Below are 18763 nucleotides of genomic sequence, written 5' to 3'. Positions count from 1 at the left end.
AGGCCGAGATCGGCCTTGTTGCCTCCCACTACGAGAGTTGTTATTTTGGTGCTGATATGGAGCGTTCCTTGATTGATTCTTTTGCTTAGGAGCTTTCCCATAGTTAGCCTGTGGCGTAGAAATTCTTTTAGTGCCAACAGGTCTATTGTTGTTGTTGAGGAGAATCTCAGAATGTCTCTCCTTCTTAGCTAAGAGTGCCATTAAGTCGGCAAAAGACCGGATCTTCCCTTCCTCTACATGAGTGCGGTACGTATGAGCTTGAACCTCATAGTTGATTGGAAACGTGTCCAATGTCTTATTGAGAAGATCTAGGTCGGTCTTGATAACACCAACAGTGCCAAGATCGGATTGCAAGCATAGCATATCCTGATTGAAATCATCCACTCTCTTATAGTCCAATAGACGGATGTTATCCCATCTAACGGTCAATTCAGGAAGGAGCTTATCATGAACGTTGTTGTACCGCAAGCGTAGTTTGTCCCATAATTCTTTAGGATCTTTTACGTTCAAGTATTGCCTCTTGAGAGTTGCATGGATGTGACGTCTCATAAAGATGAGAGTCTGAGTCTTAGCCACGGGTGGGAAATCAGCAGGAGGGTCGGCAAACATGCCTTCAATCCCTCGGCTCTCGAAAGCGAGTTCCATGTCGGAAACCTAGCGGTGGTATTCCTTTCCTTCTAGATCAAGAAGGCCAAATTCCGGTCGAGATGGCGATGACATCTACAAAACGAATACGGAATCGATTAGATTCAAGTATAATAGGAATTAGAAGGGGTGACGTATATGGTCACAAGAAAAATCGATGCAAACGGCGATACTCATGATCGCACCCAAAACAGCGGTGCACTCAGGCGACCACACGAAAATCGATTAACTTCCCTTTCAAAACAATCGTGACTCCCCCAGGACCGTCACACAGAAAACATCGACCAAGAGGGGAAACCCATCCCTCTATAGTCTCATCGGCGTTATAAGAAAGGCCGGAATTAAGACAAGAAGAAGGCTAATAGCGCCCGATATAATATATCTATACGTTCAAAAGCGGGAACGTTTATAAAAATTTACCTTGGGAGGTTTGTAGTATACGGGAGTAGCTTCTCTTGAGCGAAGTCCTTGTTTGTGATTTTCACGTCTCTTGCGTGAATATGCGGGAGGAGCAATTTTGAATGCTTTGAGGCGAGCAGCAGGTGCGGCGAGCGGCGAACAGCGAGTGCGGCGAGCAACGAGCAGCGAGCGGCGAGTGCGGCGAGTGCGGCGAGCGGCGAATGCGGCGAACGGCGAGCGGCGAATGCGGCGAGCGGCGAGCAGCAGGGCTGCGGGCAGGGGCTGCAGGGCTGCGGGGCTGCGAGGGCAGGCAGGGGCTGCGGCGGCAGGGGGGCTGCGGCGGCGGCAGGAGGCAGCGGCGGGCAGGAGCGACGGAGGGAAGAAGAGAAAAAAATTTTCCGGAAGGCTCTAAAAGATTCAGGGTTTTAGGGCTTCGTGCTGATAACGTGTTTGCGGATGAAATACTTGTATATTATTGAATGATATGGGGGCCTATATATAGGCATTTACAACACCACAATCCCGTAGGATTCGGAGTCCTAATCTACTACGGAGATGCTAATCTATCTCCTAACAGGAAACCTATTAGGCTAAGACACACATAAGGGTAGAATAGTAATTCTCCCGGAACAATTATCATAATTTTCCTACGCACTAGAATTGTTTCATCTTTAGAATCTGAAATATCTCCTTATCCAAGAAGATCATGCCACGTTTTTAGGAGCAGTAAAAAAAGATAACTAACTCCTACTCATGAATGAAGTCTAACTTCTCATATTTCTATCTTTTACTGAAGAAGAATTTCACATACTCCTAAATAAGGACACTAAACTTTTTTTACACAAATAAAGCCAAATCTCACCCGTTCATATTTTTGTTTTACCTAAAATACCCTCAAAGCAATTCTTTCACTATATATATATATTTTTGTTATACAAGGCTTTTCATATAATGAGGTCTTTATTTTAGCTTATAGTACGGATTTTTATTTTTGACCAACGTTTCGATCGAGTTTTCATATCTCCACCGTCCAATATCTAAGTTATAACGTATAGATCATCTCCACAAACTTTCAACCGATTTCATGACTGTTAAGGTATCACACGAATCAAAACCAATTGACGTATTGAATTTGCCGAACCTGAACCGTTCATATTTTTAGTAGAAAATCGAAGTTATGAGTAACTTAACGGTTATAGAATCGGCTGAAATTTTGTAGAGATGATCTATACGTTATTACCTAGATATTTGACGGTGGAGATGTGAAAAATCGATCGAAACATTGGTCAAAAATGAAAATCCGTACCTTAAGCTAAAATAAGGACTTCCTTACCTGAAAAACCTCGTGTGTGTATATATATCCCTCTCTCACAATTTCGATCTAGTTTCTCTCTCCAACTCGTCGTTGTGAACCAAGCCCTACTTTGCGACGGCAGAGAAGGTCAAGCTGAGAGTGAACCGACCCACTCTTACTGACACAGTCACCATAACGCCGTCTAAAGCTTCTACAAGAGCACAGTAGCCTCGTTTAGGCCAGAGACAACCACGTCGCCGCCCTCCACGGCTAGATCGAAGTTGCCTAGTACGGTGTTGATGTCAACGCCCAAGATCGCCGCTGTCTCCATCCACACAGTGATGCCTTCATTGGCCATCAGAAGCTTTGGAGACGGATTAAGCTTCACGGTGGATCTTGGATCTCCTTAACGACCTCGCGGACGTCCATCATCCTCCACAACCAACTTTGCCACTACCGGGTGCAATCCTCAATCTCCTCTCCGATCTAGCCCCCAACACCCCAAGCTCTCCTGCTTATCTTTGACTGCGTCCTCTCCATCAATAGGCGGCGAAGCTGTTGACAAGGTTCTATAGGCTGAAGCGGCCGTCTGGGAATTTGAGATGAAGAAGAAACGTTATGTTGCTCTGTTGTTCATGCAACATGCTTAGCCTCTGGTTTTATATTTTAAGACATGTGATATTGTTTTCATGTTATGTTAGTATGTTTTTAAGTGATAGTAAATAGTTGTAATAGTATCTTTCCAATTAATTGGTAGTATTTTTTAAACCTTGTAAGTATCTTTTCGGGGCATCATTGTGAAGCTTGTGACAGTAACTTTGTTTGTCATTAGTATTAGTTTTGTTTGTTACTAGTAGTAGCTTTGTTTGTTGTTGGTAGTCATAGTATCTATACAAATATATGGTTGTAGCTTTGTTTGTTGTTGGTAGTACCGGTTGAAGACAATGCTAGTAGCTTTGCTTTGCATGGTAGTAGCTTTTTGATTCGCTTGGTAGTAACTTTGTTTCTTATTGATAGTAGATTTGGTAAACATTCATAGTAGTTTTTGTTTGACTCGGTAATAGCTTTTATATGGCTCAATAGTATCTTTTGAGACATTGTCGGAGGTTGCCAGAAATCTCATCATAGTAGCTTTTATTGTTGGCAATAGTACATTGTGGTGCATGCAATGGTCTAAATATCGTTTTTGGTATCGTATCGGTCGAGAGGTAAAACGATATATCGGGGGATATATCGGGGATATATCGGTTTTATCGGATTTGCTTATTTTCAATAAAATTTATAAAATTATACTTCAATATGTATCAAATAAACTAAAAAAACGGTACTAATTAAACTAAAGAAAATAAATACTTGATTTAATGACAATTAAAGTACACGAACGACATCTAATAATAAAAATAGACATTTAAAAATGATTATTTAGACTTAAAATTCATCATATATATTTAAATATATATGAAAAAATGAAAAAAAAAGTTTTTCAAAAAAAAAGAGGAAATAAATATTAAAAAATTAAACAAAAATTGAGAAAATAAAAAAAATCAAAGTTTGACCGATATTTGACCGTTGACCGATATAGTCAACCGATATGGCGATATCGTATCGTTTTCTAAATATCGGCAATATATCGCCGATATATCGGTCGGCAATATATCGCCGATATATTGGCCGATATATCCGATATTTAGAACACTGGGCACAATCACCGATTCACCGTCGTTACTAAACGACGTCGTGTGGATGTGGCGGATGTATATGAGTCTAGGCAAACCCAAAATTGTAGTATTTTAGCTCCGAAAACCACAAAAAAAAACATAAGAAAAGTTTAGAAAATGAGAAGCTTGAAATTTCGATAAAGTCCGTTTAATAGTGCACCTTGAAATTTCCTTAGATGCTCATATTGATGTGATGCGAACTTGCGATGTGTATTTGTAGTCAAATTATGTTAGAGATTATTTTATATAGCCGCTCATTTTTTGGAAATTATGTTGTACGCAGCTGCATAGGGTCCACCATACACACTCTCACACACAGTATGTGTATTTTCTGACAACTCTCTATCCACCATTCATTTATGTATGTATATCATACAGTGCTGCACATCAGCTGAACCCCTCATCTTTACATCTAGCAAACAATCCCCACAAACATCAAATATGAAAACATACCTAACTATATTATTGTTATTCATGACATCTAAGTATCACGTTCATGATTATCAATAGATAATAATGTAGGATCCAAAACTCCACCCTGCATTGACATCCCAAGACTGCAAAACATAACACCTCTTAAAACAAAAGTGTTTTTTCTGATGAACAAAAGTTGGAACATGAAGAAATAATTCCTTCCTTTTAGTTGGGAAGCAGTTGCTAGCTTATTGTTGCTACCATAATTTCTCAAAAATATTGAATGCAATACTTGGTGAAATTAGACCAGAAATTGAATGGGGGCTAAAACTGGGCTGCTGAGGCCACCCAATGGGAAACAATCTCAGAATATAGAAACTGACACAAGTCACATGCCCAGTCTTCACCGTGCATGTGATAGTATCTTTTATGACATCACCAAAGTCATGCTGGAGTCGCCAGAACCTCGCCGGAGCTGACGGAACCTCGTTCAAGCCAGCCGGAACCTCACAGGAGATGGCCGGAAGTCGCCAAAGACCTAGGGTAGGGAGGAGAGAGAATCAGTGCTGACTTTTTAGCCTAATGACATTCAATAAATATAAAATTGTTTGAGGATGAAATACTTGTGTATTATTGAATGATATGGGGGCCTATATATAGGCATTACAAAACCACAATCCCGTAGGATTCGGAGTCCTAATCTATTACAGAGATGCTAATCTATCTCCTAACAGGAAACCTATTAGGCTAAGACACACACAAGGGTAGAATAGTAATTCTCCCGGAACACTCCCCCTTGTGTCGCATGCCTAGGTTGCATGGTGCACACATCGTTGCCTCGGTAAAAACCTTGTCAAGCAAAACAAAAACCTCTTGGGTAAAAACAAAAGCTTGATCGAAGGGAAAAAGAGCACAACGCACCGTCTACATTTGATAGCATCATGTGAGGTAGACTCCCCCTGAAGTCTACGAAACAACTCCCCCTGATTAGTGCCATAATCATGGAGTACAAAGAACAACGTATACAACGTTCATTACATGCTTCTCAAACGTAGTCTTGGGCCAATGATTAATCATTAATCTAGCCACACATCCTTGGATCATTCATGCTATACTTAGCCAAACTTAGATCTTAGGAAACAAGATTGCATAACAACTCAAAACAAGAGTTTGCAATGAAAATCAGATTCTCGGATAGAATGACATTCACTCAATTAAACGGCCATAACTTCTTCGTCAAAATAGGTATCAGCGAACCGTAAAATGTTCTGAAAAGTAGACACCCGTGGCTTTCCAGTGACATAAGGTTCACAACCTCATCCGACCGGAGCAGTTCACAATGCTCTGTCGAATTTGACTGACTTGCAAATTTCTGGACAGAACTGTCCTATTTTTCTAAAACGGCCATAACTCACTCAATATGATAGCTATGAACGAATGGTTGGCGTCCCTGGAAAGTAGACACATAGACCTTTCCAACGGTACCAATTTCACCATATTTCATCGAGTGAGCTGTCATGTAGGTCTCGTTGAAGTTGACCTACGAAACTGGACAGATTCTGATTTGTCACATTCAATGTGTCTTTCACAAAAGAACGGGGGAATAGACCAATGAAGGACTGATTTTGGTCCAAAACGGAACCGTACGCATCCTCTACGCTACCAGTGTCGACTGCTACACCAAGGCGTACGTTGATGTTGCTGGAGCTGCTGGCGGCGTTGGTGTGGATAGGATTTGTGTTGGTTCACTAAGTGTAGAACTAAACCCATGTCAAAGAAGCAATGCAAGTCCAATGACAATGCATAGGCGCATAGTTAATCACGTCATAATGAAGGCAATAGTGTCCCAAAAACACTAGCATGCATGAATGTATAGCTCATTGAATCTCTTCATCATCTATACTTAGACGGAATAGAGAATCAAGAATTAGCTTCATATGAACACATATGGGTATGAGTTCTTGCAACCGATTGTACTACGTTCTCTCGAACGTCGCAATCTGATTACATAAGCTCTCCGTGGTCTGGAGGCATTTAAAGTCCCTCGGGCACTCTCATATCTGCGTCAAGATCCCTTTACAGATATGCAATGACCACTATCATATGTTGCAAATCAATTTTCATGGACACTACTACTGATCAAGTAGCGGAAAGAAATTATGTCCATAACGAGAGAATATAACTCATCGTAGTCAATACTAGGATAATGAGACAATCTTTGCGCCATAAGTCCTGCATATATCGCATGACTTCATCTTTCTCATTACACTTACGAACAACGACCAACATAACAAGTCTAGTTCAGCCTGTATTGATTCTTTCCACTTCGGTCAAGTTGCTCATCGTTGATGCTTTACAACGGAATAAGAGCATAAGCGAATACATCATCAATCATGGGAGATCAATACATTAAACACACGCGCGCGCTGTATACGATCAATTCGTGAGATTTCTATTCTTCTCTAACATCAACAAAAGGAGTCTGTAGCGTCCCACAGAAACTTAGTCGATACACATGTTTAGAGAATATCTCTTGATGATGGGCGAAATACTTGTGCCTACGCACTTCGCTTCTTTCTAGTTTTGATTCTAGAGAATAATGGTCTCCCCCTCATCTAGGCAGGAGCCAAGACCGAAGCTATGACCCTTACTAGTCCATCTTTGCGTTTGCCGCCCTTGTTTTGTGGTGCAATGCCACGGGCGCCGACAACACCACAGCGTACGATGGTGTCATCGCCGGCTTCCTTCCCACTGTCAGAGATGGTGCCAACGGTGCTAGGACCAGGTCATATGAAATTCTCTCATATTTTGAGAGTTCCAACCTTACCGGCACATCACAGCATTTATGTGCGATCTCGTCACTTTCGCAATATCGGTAAAGTCATTGAGCATCGAATGTTTGACTTTCTGGAGGTCGATAATGCGTTGCACATTTACTCACTTTGAGTAGTACGGGATCTTAATGAGACATAGTGCCACACCACGTCAATTCCTGGCGTTAAAACCAGAATGGGAGCATTCCATATCTCCCCCTAACGACGGGAAATATGTCTCATCAAAGTGATCGTCTGCTAATATCGCAGGATAGAGATCAACGGTTGTAGATTGGAAATAGCGGACAAGTGTTGGTGATTCATAAATCATAACCAACCAGAATACTTAATCGTTTCAAGTAGACCCATTGAGATAACTACAATAGAGGCACATAAATAACTTTAACCAAATAGGCGTTTAAGGAAAAGAACGTTGGGATCGTATCCAGTAACCATCTGGTACGCACTAAACGCTTGGCAAGTTGTGGGTCTGAAACGAATAAGTGTCGCTGCATGCAACATCATTACATATCCCCATGCAAAAATCGGCAGGTTAGTACCCATAACCAAGTCCGAGCTCTGCTAGATCATGCGGTGAATGAACATGAGGAATAATATGTTCAACGACGATCCTAGTAGATATGCAAAACGAAATCATCAAAGTCGTGGAGGTGAACTCTCCAATGGTATCCATTCAAATAGATTTGAGAGGATAGGAAGGGTGGTGAGCCCTTAGTATGATGATCATAGCTAAAAACTTTAGCGAATGCAGCGTTTCTTGTGGAAAGCAAAGCGACGTGTGACCAACGCGTCGATGCTCTTAACCTATACCATAAAAATACCGAAAAATGTCCGTATTCGGTTGGATAGGGTCCACTAATGTCACCTTAAATACTTTGTAAGAATGGAATGTTCTCGGTTGGAGCCTTAGCAAATAAGGACTTCCTTGAAATCTAGCAAAAGAACAAGCTTTGGAAAATGAGCGATTGGCATCAGAGATTGTCATGGAGGCATTAGAAGACACGGGAGGCATCACAAGCTCCTGTGAAGGAGGGGATGCCGCCACCGACGGCCTTAATGCCATGGAGCCGCCGAAATAGGCAGGCTCGGCCTCACCGTGTGGAGCATGGGTGAGGTGGTCCTCCAATCGCTTCGTTAACATGAAAAATAGATGATAATGTGAATTTCAAAGAACTCGAATCATCATATCTTGTTCAAAATGACCAAAAAACGATCATGTCAAAACCGAGAAGACAGTAAAACCGAACCCATGATTCAAAGAATCTTGAGTTACATAAAGCTACTGCTGTAGGCAAGCAAAACGATGTCTACAGGCTAACAAAGCTACTGTCGAAGCTTGAAAAAGATACTGTCAATGAAATCTGACAGATTTATTCCTCTCCATTCTTAACACAAATATCAAGATGAAAATCCATCATTGGCATGTATGGCCTTTAAAACTTAGCAAGGCACGAAGATATAGAACACAATCTCCGCACGAGATCCGTAAAACAACTACCTGCGCCGTAGGACAGTGTGGGTGGTTACGCAATTAGCAAGACACTCGATTTCACGGCGGGACATTCTCAAAATGAAGATTAAGAGAGTCAACGACGCGGTGAACTTCTCTACACAATACGCCGTAGGATATTGTAAGAGAGGGGATTGAAACAAATGGCAATCCTATCGAATGTATCACATGGCAATAGAACTACATTCTTCAACTTAAGAGTTGGAAAAACATGGTATTAGAGCAGTTGAATACCAAACAATTTGGGTGGTAAAGACCATCCAATTGGTGCGGGTGGTCACCAATAATAATAAAATCATTTGAGCTATGAAACGACTTGGAGAAAACCGGAAAATTAACCGGAAAACCATGTCAAAATAACTCAAAACCGGGTGAAATTTGGACTCGGAAAACGTGGCAGTAAAAACTGCTGGAAATATGCCGGAAAAATGACGAGAAACGACGAAAAAAAACGTCGGAAAAACTCGTCGGAAGCCGGCGGCACCAATTGCCGGAAATCCGGCCGGTATGGAGGCCGTAACTTCAGGTCCGACAGGGAACGCCGTCCGGAACCGGATGGCGGTGCCGGAAACGCCGGCAAATGGCCGGAAGGCAGCGAATACGCCGGTAAAACGCCGGAAAACGTTCCGGAAACGCCGGAACAGTAACCGGAAAAAACGACGTCAATTTTGACGTTCCGAGGTCCGTTTTCCAAATTTCAAAGTCCAAAATCACAATGTAGTGCTATTGGGGTCCCATGTAACCCAAAAGCGGCCAATTTAAAAACCACGTGAGTTGCAACGTTGACCATGCATGCTAAGCCAAGGCAAATAAAATTCTCACGAGTCAATCTTGTAAACAAGAAATACGAGAGATTTTATAGAATATGCCAATATTTAATACAACACAAACAAGCTTCCAATTCCAATAGACGACTTAAGCTAAAGTCGAGCAATAAGCATGGCAATGCCAACGTCATACTTGAAAAATAGTAAGCAGAAAACATAGTCAAAATAGATTGACTAATCAAAAGTCCGTAGCAACAAATCTTGCATATCGGATTGGGCGGAGCCTTAGCCTGAGGCTCAAAAATGTTTGCTTACTTGAGAATGGAAGAATGTTACGTTTCCATCTCCAAAATTCCCTCCAGAAATAGATACAGGTGCCAAAAATGGCATGTGTTTCTTTGATGTGGAGTATAAATCAAGGTTAACTCTGATAATACAACGTCATAGACGTTCATTAAATCACTGTTAAGTGTGTCCCATAGAATTCTTTATTTTTGGGATCTTTTGTCAGCAAATAGTGCTGCATCAGAGTAATGAATCAACTCAAATAAATGAGTACGTAGACCTTGGGATTATCGTTTATAGACATGAGTTTAAGAAAACTCAAACATTCAAATAACAGTCGCGATGGCGACCCATCCATAAGAAACGAGGGTTGTATAGGTTTCGAATAATCGAAACTATTCAAGTATGTAACCGGAATTAGAAGGGTTGTGATGTATATGGTCACAAAATAATCGATGCATATCGGCGATTCTCATGATCGCACCCAAAACAGCGGTGCACTCAGGCGACCACACGAAAATCGATTAACTTCCCTTTCAAAACAATCGTGACTCCCCCAGGACCGTCACACAGAAAACATCGACCAAGAGGGGAAACCCATCCCTCTATAGTCTCATCGGCGTTATAAGAAAGGCCGGAATTAAGACAAGAAGAAGGCTAATAGCGCCCGATATAATATATCTATACGTTCAAAAGCGGGAACGTTTATAAAAATTTACCTTGGGAGGTTTGTAGTATACGGGAGTAGCTTCTCTTGAGCGAAGTCCTTGCTTGTGATTTTCACGTCTCTTGCGTGAATATGCGGGAGGAGCAATTTTGAATGCTTTGAGGCGAGCAGCAGGTGCGGCGAGCGGCGAATGCGGCGAGCGGCGAATGCGGCGAACGGCGAGCGGCGAATACGGCGAGCGGCGAGCAGCAGGGCTGCGGGCAGGGGCTGCAGGGCTGCGGAGCTGCAGGGCTGCGGGGCTTGCGAGGGGCAGGGGCTGCGAGGGCAGGCAGGAGGTAGCGGCGGGCAGGAGCGACGGAGGGAAGAAGAGAAAATTTTCGGAAGGCTCTAAAAGATTCAGGGTTTTTAGGGCTTCGTGCTGATAACGTGTTTGAGGATGAAATACTTGTGTATTATTGAATGATATGGGGGCCTATATATAGGCATTACAAAACCACAATCCCGTAGGATTCGGAGTCCTAATCTATTACAGAGATGTTAATCTATCTCCTAACAGGAAACCTATTAGGCTAAGACACACACAAGGGTAGAATAGTAATTCTCCCGGAACAAAAATAAATATAATGGTTTCCAATGTCAAAAAATTAAGCCATTTTGAAATGCTGTGTCCTTTTGGTAAATCTTATTGGGTGTCTTTTTGTGTAAATGTAGTAGTCCAATTGGCCTTATATGTGATTAATCCTAAAAAAATCTACACACATCGTGTGTAGGACAATGCTAGTATATACATCTTTTTTTAAAGGGGTTTGGAACCCGCTTTCTGGGGTTAGAATTGAACTCCCATCGATTCCCAGTAGTCACCTTCCCATCCATAGAGCTGCCCTCTCCGACGACCCGTCTCGCATCAACAACTTCATTGTTGTCACTTTGTTGCTTGCAGACCACAATCCAACAACTAGGATGGTATTCTTCAAGCATGGAGCAGGCATCAGATGGACCGACTTCGCTTCATTAGGTTGCAAGCTTGCAATGGAAGCTGATGTTAAGCTCTAAAGGACCAGTTTTATGTTGTGTCTAGCAACCGCATTATGGTTTGGGACTTCCGGGGAGAATCCGATCCTACCAAAACCATGGACTTACAAATCTCAGGGTTAGAGATAGAGAGGAATTTGACCATCTCCACTTATGTAGTGGTCACAAGGTGTCAAGGTGACATTGTTTGTGAAGAAAGTTGAGCAGGAAAGTACTTCCTTTCCTAAGTTTTATGTCTACAGATTAAATTTAGAGAGTAAAGAATGAAGAAAGGGAATGCATAGAATGACAAAAGGTGGAGAGTTTGACAGGCCGCGCTCTATTTATTGGTGAAAAGCAATCATCAATGTCATTATCTACTCGGAATTTTCCAACACTCGAAGGCAACTTGATTTGTTTAGTAGAAAGATATGGCAAATCTGAGAACTCAGACCCTACTTTGAAAGTACTACGATACAACTTGGAAGTTAAAGAGAAGCCTGAGGTGTATGAAACTTTCGAAGTGGAGAACAACCGAGGCCGTCGTTCACCACGAATAGCCAAAATCCAATATTGCATGGGGAGAAGAAGCACAAATCAGTGAAAATTGAAGCCGATAGATTGGAATAATATGCAACAGAACCCTTCTTTGTATTGTAGGCTTCTTTATGATCGACCTAACTATTAGCTTTTATTATGAGTGTTGTTCTAGTTGAACAGAAATGAAATGGAAGAGAAGAACTTTTATAGCATTGCTCGACCATTAGCTGCAACTATGGGCAAACATGAATGGGAATTGCTCAACAAAGCAGAAACTATGTATAAATGAAGTTTAACTGCGATAGATATATTTCATCCTGTAAAAACCTATATAATTTACCATATCCTGTAAAAGCATTTCATTTACATTTGACATGTTTACTTCATCTCCTCACAACTTTTAGCATGCATGAACGATCAGCAATGGAATTATTCAACCCTTTCAAGTAATCCCAACAAATCTCAGACTTCTAGTCCTAAAGACCTAGGTAAGGGGAACTCTGAAAACAATTGCATAAAATCGTAATTCATTTATTTGAGAACATGAATACAAAGAAAATTCCTATCTGTGTACAGAGTTTTTTTCCAAACTCCAAAGGGCACATGATGGCTGCTTAGAAGCATACTACCTAGATAGATCAGCCTATTCTCTCTTTTCCAAAGTTTCTGTTACAAACCTACATATTAACATCCCGCCCACCCCATTCTGTGTGAACATTTGCTGTATGGACCTATCCATGGTTGAACGTATTTCCACTGTTCTTCGTGCATAGCCAAAGTTTAAATCCTGAATTAATTCGGCTCGCATGTCTTTGGATAATCCAACTATCGCTATCTTGATTTGTTGTAGAGCTAGTGATCCCTCTGCAATGTAGGTGTATAACATTTTGACTGTACACATTGCGAATTTGTCCAAGCGACTTGGATCATCAGCACAGAAACCTCTCCAAGATGTCGAAAAGGCTGTCTACCACACATATAATCCTTGTTGTGCCTGTTAAAGTACCACTTCAAAAGTGAATTAGTTGCCCTCAAAAGTGAATATGGCTTTCAATGAAAAAATCATATGTAAAGAGAGCTGATCACAGCTGGCTGTCAATTCAGTTCATTTTCAGGGAAACAGTATGCAATCTCTCAGTCACACTTACCAACAAGCTATGGAGAAGTTGTTCGAATCCAGAACTCAATTCCTGTTGATGAAAACAAAGAACTTGTGTATCAGGATAGCATGTTCAATTAGAAGTTTCAAAAAGAAATTAAAATAATATGGAAAGCATTATTTTACCTGCATCTACAAAACTCGACTTAAACGAGCAGCAAAGGCCCCATCCAGGGAATGTTTCACGGGGTTGGAGGAATAGAAACCACGCTCCGTTACGAATTCAGATGGAACATATTTATCAACAGGATCTATGCAAAAATACTGAAACCCGAGGAATAGTTGTGATTAGAAAGATGCCCCATAATGCATGTTTAAAACTCTGAATATACATTTTACAAAAGTATTGACTTCTAACAAGTACGTAACAATCTACTTCAGTAATTTCAACATGGAAATAGTCCGAAATACAACAAGAAAAATCAAGTTATAGCCCTTACTGGATGCCTGACAAGAAATGCAGCAATTCTCTCTTCATTCTCTTCCGGATCTATGGAGCAAGTACTGTATATTAATACTCCACCAGGCTTGACCAATCTGTATTTGGACATTAAAAATAATGAGGAAAAACTTAAAATGGTAAATTCATTTGTTCGAAAGATCTGTAATTATGTGGGTGTGTAATTATGTCCTTAAGAAAAAGTTTGTGATTGTCAAATTCCACAAAAGGGGACGTGTCTTCATTTATTCAAGCTATCCTCACTGATGAACTTGGCAATTTGTGACACTTGCATCATAATTCAAAGATCAAGGTAAAAGTAGTTAATAAATGAATGAGAGAGAGAGAGAGAGAGAGAAGGGCGAGGGGGTTGTTATTACTGAGTAGCTGCATCAAGGAGCGCATCCTGCAAATTTTTAAGCTCCTCCATGTCCTCTAATCTCCTGTTCCAACGCAAGTCTGCCCTCTATACAAAAAGTCAACAAGAAAATTGCATCAAATAACTAAATGCAAAGTCGGTGCATGGCCTAAATTAACTTTGTAATTTTTTATACAATCACCTTGGAGAGAACACCCAGTCCAGAACATGGAGCATCCAACAGAACTTTGTCACACTTCATAGTATTATTGTCCTGGAGAAAAGATAAGGAAAGTTACAAATTTCATTATTTTTGTGTTCCAATTAAGGATCAATGTTGTAGAATAACTTACCGCATAACTACGCATATCAGCATGAATAGTTGTGATGACACCATCTAACTGGTGCAACTTAGCCGTTTCTTTGAGGATTCTTAACCGCCCTTCATTTATGTCAACTGCATATACGATACCTGAAAGCAAATGATAGTATAAGAAGACTAGAAGAAAGATCCAACTTATGATACAAGAATAATAATTCCAATATCCTCCACAGTAGGTTAAACAGAAACTACTAATTTAGATAACGAATTACCTTGGCCACTCAAAAGGGACGCCATGTAAAGAGTCTTTCCTCCGGGAGCAGCACAACAATCAATAATGCTTTCACCCTGTTGAGGATCTACAACAGAAACTACCAGGCCTGCAATGAGATTGCAGAATACAATTTAAGAAGATAGCAAGTAAAGAAAATTGTGAAAAGCCAGCAAGTAACTTAAACCCAGTAACTGATTCAAACAAATTAGCAATTAGTAACCTTTATTTTATTTGAAATAAAACTAAGATATGATTGACCTGCGCTCTCATCCTGTACTGAACATAAGCCTTCTTTCAGCAAACCAGCTTGAATCACACTCTGCATTAATAAAATTAGTTAGTAATAGGACATTTACCAACTTCGTCAAAAAGTACAGAATGCTGATTAGTAAAAAAGGAAAAAGTAAAGTCATACCTGCAACCCTTTTTTCATACGGACAAAATCATTCAAATACAAAGAATTCTCATGTGGGACCTGAGGTTTAAGAAAATAAATTTAATAATTAATGACCAAGTATATCTGGCGAGAGAGCCAGGCCGGTAAATTATGTTTCCCACACAATCAGGCATGTCTTTATATCCAGTTAAAGAATCTCATAGTAGGAGTGTTTACAAATTTATAACAACTCTTTATTTCATATATTCAGCAGCACAGGATTACAGCTGAAAAGGATAATCGTGACCTTCAATAAATTAAGCTTTGTCACAAGGTCAGCTCTTGAAAAACCTTTCCCACTGTTTGCCCTGAGATCAGCACCAGCAAAAAAGAAGAAGAACAAATCATGTCTAATAGTACGGTAGAAAGAACGAAAGAAATATAATAATAGATATAAAATTAAAGAAGGAAGGCGCAAAAACAGGAAGAATAGAAACCTTAAGCTGAAACTAGGATCACTATTATTCCATGTCATCAATCTAATTGCTTCTTCTTGTCCCAGATGTTTTGTCCATCGCCTTATCATCCACTAGAAAATCAATTAAAATAAGAGGGGAGGTGGAAACAGATTACCAAGCAGGCTATGCAAATTTAGCTATTTCAATCTTTGATTCTTCCTCAGGTATTGAATATTAAGATAAGCTGCAATATTTGGCAGTTTTTATTCTGAGAGGATTGTAATTGTAAATCATGTAAGATAGAGTGATAGACATTAGTCTCTACTTCCTCAAATTAATAGTTGTTTAATTTCTGTTATTTAGGTCTATGAGAGTCCACCACATTATCCTACTAATCAAAGATGTGTGAAGTGTGAACACACAAGTACGACTACATTCTTACCACAGGATGAGAGTACAGAGTAGCAAGAGCACGTGCTTGTGTGTGATCATCACCCTGCACTTTGGGTAGAGGAAGAGAGTTACTTTCCTGCAAACCAAATTCAAATAAATAAATTAATATTTCATAGCAATTACGTGATTATAGCATATAACTTTAAATGGCTAACCTTAAGTAAAACAAGCTTCCGGAGAATCCCATTGACCATGTTGCCAGCACCATGTCTAAGGGCAATTTTTGCAAGCCTCACATTCTGCAGTTGTTATGAGAAGTATGTCATTTAGAAAAACACTCAATAACATACATAAAAGAACATTTATAGACATTGCCAATATATTGGGGAATAGTCTTGATACTAAAGCCTTGGGTCAGCTTGACAATAAGTAAGAATGAATAAACTTTCTGAACCCCGCATATGGTGGAAACTACACAATCAAACTAACTTAAATTTCATAAAAATGAGAATCTTCGGATAAAATTACACCCTGGGGGCTTCAAAAACTCTCCATCTCTCAAATTCGATAGAGGAAAAATTTAAGAAAACTAAAAGATGAAAAAAAAATAGAAGGTCACCTCATCCACGACAGCATATGGTGGCATATTAAGCTTGACAATCTCGTAGAAACCAATTCGGAGAATCTAGATACACAGGCAGAGAGAACCAAAATTAGCTACTTGACAGACACCTCCAATTATTACTAATAACTGCAAATAATTGCATTTAACAGTTAGCACTTAGCAGTGCTTAGCACTGATCCACTCTATTATTAAATTGCAATAAAAAGACTATAAATGAAATCAATCCATCATGTAAGAATAGATCAAGTTGTCCTGGTTTTCATATTGGTCACGTGAGACCATAATAGTTGTAAGTTTGTGAAACTAGTGTGTATCAGAATGGCATATACCTGTAAAAGAAGTGGTTCCATTCTGCTAAATGTGTTTGCATCACGACATATTGAACTTATCAGATGATCCAGATATCTCTTCCAACGTATGGTACCTCCAACAATATCAGTGACCTACACAGTGGAATGAAAAGGAATTATTATCAAATCTTCAAGCAAGACAGACTCTTTTAGCTTCTAAGAACTAATATTAAATCCACACATGAACAATTTAGGCAGCATAATTCAAACCCTAATTTCAGGTAATACTTGTTGTAGTAACTGACAAAACTCAAACTGCAATAAAGATAAGTGGAAGGGAGAGCTAACCAGTCTAAGATCACGGTCCTCCAAATCCCGTGTGCGAAAGCCGAGAGTTCTTTCAACATATCCCATCTCATTTTCACCAGAGCCCTTCCCTTTCTCATTGAGAAGATCAGCAAAAGCACCGCCCATCTCTATCCTCATCAACCTCACTGCAGAAACTAAATAACCCAAAGCAATTCGAAACTAAGCCATCAAAATTCTTAATCAACAAGTCCCACACCCCATACTTCATACCAATTCTCGTTACAACACACTCTTCTCATGTTCCCATGTTTCTTACAAACTCGATACAATACAAAGACATTGAAAATGAAGACAAAAGAAACAGTCAAACTCACTAGTGCAATAAACCCAAATACACACTCACCAGCTCTATGAGGAGAAATTTCTGAATTCAGCTTCTGGGTTTTGCGTGACGGATTGAACTGACCTGTAAAAATCACACTTTTTTAGCAACAGAAACAAAACCTTTCTATCATCATATCATTCAAACCCAGCAAAACAATGCACATAACAACAAACACCAAATTCACTCCACATTAAAACCAAAGTTGATTTCACATTGGAATTCCCAAACAAACAAACACTTACCACCTCTGTGTGTAATAACCTCTGAATCTCGCTTCTGGGTTTTCCGTGAGGGAGTGAAATTACCTGTAAAGTCACAAACTTTAGTGACAGAAACATTAAAAACAAATCCTTTACCGAAATTCACAGTTCTACTATGAAACAGACCTATCTGGGTTTCACTAAATTAACAGGAAAGACAGCATTCTGAAAGCCATTGAAGCTCAGAAAATGTGTTCAAAAGGAAAGGTTGTACCTTTTCTGGGTGCAGAAATGGAAGTCCTTGTTCTCTGCTCAAACTTGAGTGACTTGGAGGAAGAAGAAGAAGAAGAAGAAGGCCTGTGGCTCTCTGTAGATAGAAACACATGGAAAGAGAGAACCTTTGCCATTGGTGATGAGCTCAAACGTGAAATTTGTCCTCCTTTTGGAACGGGCAACTGGATAATGGAGTCAGTTCTGAAGTTCAACTAGTGTGCGTATCATCATATTCACTTTTGTAATTATAGTTTCTTTTATCTTTAAATTTCTTTTACTTTCAAGTTATTCCGGTTCTTTTCTCAATTTTTTTTTATAAATTTGACTTTTTAACAAAGTTTATGATAATTTTTACTTTCATCATACTAGCTATTTAAAAGTTATATTTAACTTTAGCTACAAAATTTAATTAAGTATAGTTAGGGAAGAAAGAGAAAATAGTTCTAGCTAAATTATATTTATGTGTTAAAAATTGAATTAGCTTAAGAATAGTTATTACTGTTAAAGTATAACGATGATATTGAGTAGCTAAATGCTACATTTAGTTATTTTTAACGATGACATACATAACTAACACTGTTGGAAATGCTTTAATAGAGTAGTCTTTTGTCATAGTTAAATAAAAACTCACAATATCTATAATTACTAATTTACTATCTTAAAATTCACCTTAACTTATTGGCAAAACTAATAGTTGGGTAGCAAATGTGCAAATAATGACAACCTACTAGCAAATTGGCATAAATCAATTAAAAGTTAAAGGTAGCAAATTGGCACTGAGGTGAATCTTAGAATAATAAATTGGGTATTAAGCCTTT

At 39.6% G+C, this 18763-nt stretch overlaps 1 protein-coding gene across 1 annotated transcript; it reads right to left on the bottom strand.

Moving 5' to 3' along the window:
* Window positions 1-12522: 12522 nt before the first annotated feature.
* Window positions 12523-18134, bottom strand: LOC126786781 (uncharacterized). The gene is made up of 20 exons (XM_050512703.1): window positions 17947-18134; window positions 17715-17777; window positions 17491-17553; window positions 17127-17281; window positions 16818-16931; window positions 16483-16548; window positions 16079-16162; window positions 15913-15999; window positions 15510-15601; window positions 15320-15380; window positions 15052-15111; window positions 14895-14955; window positions 14635-14742; window positions 14394-14512; window positions 14243-14314; window positions 14063-14148; window positions 13684-13780; window positions 13370-13507; window positions 13233-13274; window positions 12523-13078 (listed from the first exon to the last, which is right to left on the bottom strand). The coding sequence occupies exons 1-18, from the start codon at window positions 18077-18079 to the stop codon at window positions 13376-13378; spliced, it is 1653 nt and encodes a 550-aa protein (XP_050368660.1). The 5' UTR covers window positions 18080-18134; the 3' UTR covers window positions 12523-13078; window positions 13233-13274; window positions 13370-13375.
* Between the last annotated feature and the right edge of the window lie 629 nt (window positions 18135-18763).

The sequence above is a fragment of the Argentina anserina genome, chromosome 3 (assembly GCF_933775445.1).
Source record: "Argentina anserina chromosome 3, drPotAnse1.1, whole genome shotgun sequence".
Taxonomy (NCBI): domain Eukaryota; kingdom Viridiplantae; phylum Streptophyta; class Magnoliopsida; order Rosales; family Rosaceae; genus Argentina; species Argentina anserina.
Note: the sequence above shows the minus strand (reverse complement) of the source record. Positions and strands in the feature narration are given on the sequence as shown.